The sequence below is a fragment of the Prinia subflava genome, chromosome 8, assembly GCF_021018805.1.
Source record: "Prinia subflava isolate CZ2003 ecotype Zambia chromosome 8, Cam_Psub_1.2, whole genome shotgun sequence".
Lineage (NCBI taxonomy): Eukaryota > Metazoa > Chordata > Aves > Passeriformes > Cisticolidae > Prinia > Prinia subflava.
In genome coordinates, this window is record NC_086254.1 from 24,328,927 (window position 1) to 24,335,900 (window position 6,974).

Below are 6,974 nucleotides of genomic sequence, written 5' to 3' on the forward strand. Positions count from 1 at the left end.
CCAAACCCTCCCACGGGCAGGACCGGGCTGCCCGGAGCAGGCAGAAAGTTTCACCGGGAGAAAAATCCCGTTTTCCGGAGGAATTTTACACCAAACCCAGCCTGCTCGGCATCTGCAGAGGGCGCCAGACAGTTTGGGATGCGCCGGGACGCGCTCCAGGTGCTCGGGCTGTCACTCACACAGGTGCCGCTCTGCAGTGGCCAATGCCCTGCTCGCAGCATGGAGTAGGAGTTGGTTTTTCTTTCTTGCATGTATAAATCCCTTCGTTCTCGTCTCCCTCCTTCCCACTGGAATAGCAACAGATGCTTGGCTGAGCTGCAGCGTGCTGGCACCGAGTGTGCCCCGGCAGCCGGGAGAGCTCCGTGCTCGCACCGGCAGGGCTGAGCTGGCCATGTCCTGCTGCCGATCCCTCCCTGCACAGAAAACTGCTGCCCGCAGCCTTCGGAGCTGCTTTTCTTCTGAAGGAAACATCAGCCTGGCATAAAATCCACTGTAAATGCAGATTGGTTGATGCTTGCACTTGTAAAACTGACCAAAGTCCTGCTTGGTTCCACCCCATATGCACAGCATCAGCTTGGAAGGACTTGTTTTCCTCGTTTTCCTTATTTTTTTATTTTTTCCTCTTTTTAAGCTGTGCTCTCTCAGGTCCACAGTCCCTGGTGAACTCAGCTCCTCTGCTGACAATGAACACCACACGCTTTGCACTCTCATTCCAGCCCGTGCTGCTCAACGCCACCGAGCTCTTCAACGACTCCGTCCCCAGCAACAGGAGCGCCGAGGGATTCTGCGAGCAGGTCTTCATCAAAGCCGAGGTCTTCCTCAGCCTGGGGATCATCAGCCTGCTGGAGAACATCCTGGTCATCCTGGCAGTGCTGAAGAACGGGAACCTGCACTCGCCCATGTACTTCTTCCTCTGCAGCCTGGCCGTGGCAGATATGCTGGTGAGCATGTCCAACGCCCTGGAGACCGTCATGATCGCCATCCTCAGCAGTGGCTACCTGGTCATCGACGACCACTTCATCCAGCACATGGACAACGTTTTCGACTCCATGATCTGCATCTCCCTGGTAGCCTCCATCTGCAACCTCTTGGTCATAGCCATCGACAGGTACATCACTATTTTCTATGCCCTCCGTTACCACAGCATCATGACGGTGAAGAAAGCCCTGACCCTCATTGTGCTCATCTGGGTGGCTTGCATCATCTGTGGCATCATCTTCATCGCCTACTCGGAGAGCAAGACCGTCATCGTGTGCCTCATCGCCATGTTCTTCACCATGCTGCTGCTGATGGCCTCGCTGTACGTGCACATGTTCCTCTTCGCCCGCCTGCACGTCAAACGCATCGCGGCGCTGCCCGTCGAGGGCGTGCCCCCCCAGCGCACCTGCATGAAGGGGGCCGTCACCATCACCATCCTCCTGGGCGTCTTCATCGTCTGCTGGGCGCCTTTCTTCCTCCACCTCATCCTCATCATCTCCTGCCCCATGAACCCCTACTGCGTCTGCTACACCGCGCACTTCAACACCTACCTGGTGCTGATCATGTGCAACTCGGTCATCGACCCGCTCATCTACGCCTTCAGGAGCCTGGAGATGAGGAAGACCTTCAAAGAAATCGTGTGTTGCTGCTATGACATGAGTGTGGGACAGTGCATGCTGTAGACACCTGGCTTTGGGTGGAAAAAAACGCCCCATAGGGGTGTAAATATAAATAAATATAAATATATTTATGTATATGTTGAGATGCAGAGCAGCTCACTTTAAACGCAGTGCCTGAAGGAAGGGTGCAGGAAGGACAAAAAGCCTCCTACGTGATGCCTTGTTTCCTACTTTTTAGAGTGAAAACCAGCTTCAACTGAATTATTTGAAATTTTTTAAATGGTTGTAATGGAAGGAAATCCAGAGTGGCTTACAAAGCAGCTTCAGAAACTTACTGGGAAAAATGAATCCTGACAGGGAATGCCGCCTTCTAGAGACTGAGATAATTTTCCCTCTAGCATTCGTTTGTGCCTGTTGCTTTGTCTCTGTGCCACTGCCAACAAGTCGGTGTTTTCTAAAAGATTTCATTAGTAACCTCTGTGGAAAGCTGTTTTCCAAACAGGTAACAGCATTGTTCTACACCCATGCCTCCACCTTTTAATGAAAGAATAGATTGACATTTCTGCTGCTTTCCATAAAACAGCCTGAGTACAATTTTCCCAGGGTGAAAGCAAATATTTCTCTTGCACTGAAATCACTTATCACTACAGAATCAGTGTTAGTGTGGCTTCAACAGCTGCCTGAGAGGACTGACTCATGTGAAGGCTCTTACATTATTCATTGTGATATAAGAGTATTATGTCCTTGAATTTATAATTATTTTTTAAAGCTGGAATGCCCTGATCAATGTAGTAATTGCTATATTTGTAAAAACTCATAGAAGTCTCCTTTTGATAAATCCTCACTAGTGAGATCCATGGATCTGAATGTCAGAGAGAGCTAAAATGCAAAACACTTTGACTTCAGCTTTGTGTAAAAGCTGCAGGCAGTCCTTAGAAATATCCACTTGTAAATTCAGCAGCTGGAGGAAATCAGATGTGTGTGGCAGAGAGGAGTTTATCCATCGAGAAATAAATGTGCTGGGGCAGTGTGTCCTCCCTCCAGCCCTGCCCTGCCCGCAGGGGCTGGCTCCAGGAGGGCACAGGGCTGGGTGCCACCCTGTCCCAGCCCTGTGTGTGCCACCCTGTCCCAGACCTGTGTGCCACCCTGTCCCAACCCCGTGTGTGCCACCCTGTCCCAGCCCCATGTGTGCCACCCTGTCCCATCCCTGTGTGTGCCACCCTGTCCCAATCCTGTGTGTGCCACCCTGTCCCATCCCTGTGTGTGCCACCCTGTCCCATCCCCGTGTGTGCCACCCTGTCCCAGCCCCGTGTGTGCCACCCTGTCCCATCCCTGTGTGTGCCACCCTGTCCCATCCCCGTGTGTGCCAGGTGTGCCAAGCCAGCCCCTGCAGCTGCAGCAGTGCAGTCTGTGCCTCTGCTCTCTGCAGGAACAGCCCTGCAGGCGGCCTCCAAACAGCTCCTGAGCAGGGGCTGCTGCAGCGTGTGCAGGACACGGGCACGGGCAGGGGCAGGGGCACCTCCAGTGCCAGCTGGGACACTCTGAGCCACCCCAAAGGCTCTGGAGCACCTTTCTGCTACCTTGCTTTCGGGGGGGCAGGATCCCCAAACCATCAGATGCTTTCAAAGACCTCATTTGATTTTAAACTCTCTCCTTTATTCCCCACACACTTTTATTTTGGGTGGAGTTGCTGGGTTGGTATTATTGTTGTTTTTTCTGGCCCTCCCATGTGCCAGGTGAGAAATGTTCATGCACCCAGAGCTTCCCCAGCTCCTGTGCCCAGCTCTGCCCCACGCTGGTGTTTCAGTGCCAGTGTCCCCACTCCCAGCCCTGCTGCCTCTGGGGAGTTTCCACATTTCACACTCTGCACACCCAGCCCGTGTTTGATCCTCCCCACCCCACAGGGAACAGCCCCATTTCCCAATCCTATGGGCTGTGTCTTTTTCCTGGGGGTAAGAACCACCTCTCCCTGTGCTCCAGCCCACTCTGCCCCACCACAAACCAACCTCACATTCCCTGCCCTCTCATCACTCCCAAAAATCCCTAATTGAGTCCTCACTCCCCCCCAGAATCACATCCTCCAGATTTCCCTCTTTCCAACACTCCCTCTGTCCCAACTCTTCCCTAATCCTCCATTGTAGAAAGGCTAAAGTTACAAAAAAAAAAAAAAAAAAAAAAAAAAAAAAAAAAAAAAAAAAAAAAAAAAAAGCAAAGCCAAGGTCGCTGTGGAGCAGAACAGGCACAAATGAAAATTCTCCCTGTTTCAAGAAGAGACCAAAGACAATCCCACCGATTTCCCAAACGCTTTCAGCCTTCTCTGTGTGCCCCAGCCCCAGCCCAGCAGCCCCAGCCGTGCTCTGTTTGCCCAGCCTGTCACACCCTGCAGAGCTGGTGTGGAGATGGAGTCAGCACAGGAGCACAGAACTCTGCTGCTGTGCAAAGCTGTGCCTGCCTGGTGTAAAATCTGCTTTTTTCCAGTGTTCTGTGTCTCTGCACTCTGGAGCATGGTGTGCCACGATTTTCTGCCTCAGGTTATTGTGTTTGGCTCTTGTTGCACCTGATGTCCCACTTGTTTCTCTGCTGTCCTACTTTTATCCCTTTTAAAAGCAATTTCAACAGGACTGATTCATACAGTGCTTTGCCTTTAAGCAAAACATTTTCTGCTGAATAAAATCTGGAGAGATCCCTCAGAATCACGTTTGCTTCTGTCAGTGAATCACATCACATCAAACCAGTCTGGGGCTCACAGAACTAGAAATAGAGTCCAACAACGGGCAAAAGCCTCTAAATTCAGAGAGGGATGGATGGTTTGGGTTGGGAGGGACCTTCCTCAGCCAGTGCCACCCCTGCCACGGGCAGGGACACCTCCCTCTGTCCCAGGGGGTTCCTGCCTGGAATTCAACACTCTGCCCACAGAGCTCCACTAAAAAAGGAGGGGGGAAAGCCAGATTTTCAGTCCTGTGTGCAAACATGACAGAATCCATGAAATCCCCCACGATCTCCCACCCCTTCTGACACCAGGCTCCCCGCAGGTTGTCCAGGGGGTGGGGGTGGCTTTGTTCAGCCCCGGGGCCACATTCCCAGCTCCAGCCCTGCTCTGGAATCCTGTGCTCGGATCCAGGGCTGCAGGATCACAGGGAGCCTGGCCCTGGTGGGAGAGAGGGAATCCGTGGGGCTGAGCCCACAGCAGGAGACAGTGAGGGAATACTGACAGCTCCAGAGCCAGGGGGAAGGGAAAGGGAAAAGGGAAAAGGGAAAATGGAAAAGGGAAAAGGGAAAAGGGGAAAGGGAAAAGGGAAAAGGGGAAAAGGAAAAAGGAAAAGGGAAAAGGGAAAGGGAAAAAGAAAAGGGAAAAGGGAAAAGGGAAAAGGGAAAAGGGAAAAGGGAAAGGGAAAGGGAAGGGAAAAGGGAAAAGGGAAAAGGGAAAAGGGAAAGGGAAAAAGAAAAGGGAAAAGGGAAAAGGGAAAAGGGAAAAGGGAAAAGGGAAAGGGAAAGGGAAGGGAAAAGGGAAAAGGGAAAAGGGAAAAGGGAAAAGGGGAAGGGAAAAGGGGAAGGGGAAGGGGAAGGAGAAGGGGGAGGGAAAGGGAAAGGGAAAGGGAAAGGGAAAGGGAAAGGGAAAGGGAAAGGGAAAGGGAAAGGGAAAGGGAAAGGGAAAGGGAAAGGGAAAGGGAAAGGGAAAGGGAAAGGGAAAGGGAAAGGGAAAGGGAAAGGGAAAGGGAAAGGAAGAGGAAAAGAAGGGAAAAGGAAGGGGAAGGAAAGGGAAAGGAAGGCAGGGGCAGGGCAGAGCCCCCTCCCCTGCTGCCAACCACAGCAACATTTCCAGCTGGGAATCTGCCCCCGATTTCACTGCAGGGAAATGCTGCCACTTTCAGGGCTGTCACTTGTAAACCAACATATAATCCGCTCATAATAGGAAATGTTTCTTCCCTGAGGAGAGCGCTGGGCTGAACAAAACGTGTGCAGTATCTCCCAGCTGCTCTGAGAAATGGCAGGCTGAAATTACACCTTTTGCACCTAATGGTGTCATTATTATGGATTTATTGAGTCAGGTTTTCTGCAGGAAAATCAAGAAGTTCACAGACACTGTAGGATTACCATTTGCTCAAAGATGTGTTAGGAAATCCTCATATATTTAAGACAAATATTTGAATTCACAGGAACATGAGTTATCCTGCTAAGTCAACACAGCACATTCTGCAAATTACAGACAGATCTGTTTCTTTCACATTAAATTCACCACTGTGCAGGCAATTTTCCCATCAATAAATGTCTAAATATTTTATAATTGACAGCATTTGTATTAATGGGCAAACAACGGAGTCCAGGCACAGAACTCTGCAGTCAAACAAGATCATTATTCTGGCCATCAGTACAAACACCCTCATTCCATTCCCACTGAAATAAGATGTTCCTGGCTGTTGAGGCCTAGGTGGGTGTTGGAATTCCTGGCTCTTTCCTGCTCCGAGGTCAGGGTGAATAAAACTCAGATGTTGTTTTTGAAGTCTGACTCTGAAATTTATTATCCTTCTGTATTACAAACTCACGAGATGTGAGCTCTCTCTAACAGGTCGAGGAACTGAGCTAAAACGGTGTCTACTCAAGGCTATTTAAGTGTCAATTATCCATTAAACAGTTGACATCTATATTATTTATGCTTTTAATCCAATTGTGGTCACCCAAAACCCTCTTTAACCCAGTGAAAAGGAAAAGAGTTTTTCACAGAAAACCACCCTAACTGGTGAAGAAGAAGGTGCAAAAAGACAACGAATCCACACCCAAAGTTCTCCATCTTGGCTCCCATACATCACCATACACTAAAATCCCAAATCTACGTTTGTCACCCTGTGAGATCACACAGTACTATCCAAACTACACATCCACTGCTACTGTGCTGTCACTCAATTTTGGAGGCCTCAGGTCAAAGGAGGTGTTTATTTGAGGGCTGGCACCTTCAATTCAGAGAGCTTGGAGCTTTCAGCCTCCAGAGTTCCAACAGGAACCAGGATTTGCTGTTTGGTGGCTGCCCCAAAACCACTGGGGTGATTTGGGAGGAACCCACAGAGGAATTGGCAGAGACACTGCAAATCCCTCTGCTGTCTGCAGCCCAGTCCCAGCTCCACAGCCCTGGGACAGCCCCAGGGACACCAGGGCACCTGAGACCCAGCAGGGCTCAGCACTGCTCCACTGCTGCCCCCATCCAAGTGCAAAATCCACTCACATGGGATTGTTTTCCACTCGTATGGGATTGATTTCCACTCATATGGGATGATTCAAGTCTTCAGACTGAAACAGAGGAGGGTTAAATGGGATCTTGGGAATCAGGAATTCTTCCCTGGGAGGGTGGGCAGGCCCTGGCACAGGGTGCCCAGAGCAGCT

The 6,974-nt window shown here is 50.6% G+C and overlaps 1 protein-coding gene across 1 annotated transcript; it reads left to right on the top strand.

Moving 5' to 3' along the window:
* Positions 1-206: 206 nt before the first annotated feature.
* On the top strand, positions 207-1,661 carry MC3R (melanocortin 3 receptor). Its single transcript, XM_063402211.1, has one exon. The coding sequence runs from the start codon at positions 684-686 to the stop codon at positions 1,659-1,661; it is 978 nt and encodes a 325-aa protein (XP_063258281.1). The 5' UTR covers positions 207-683.
* Positions 1,662-6,974: the final 5,313 nt, after the last annotated feature.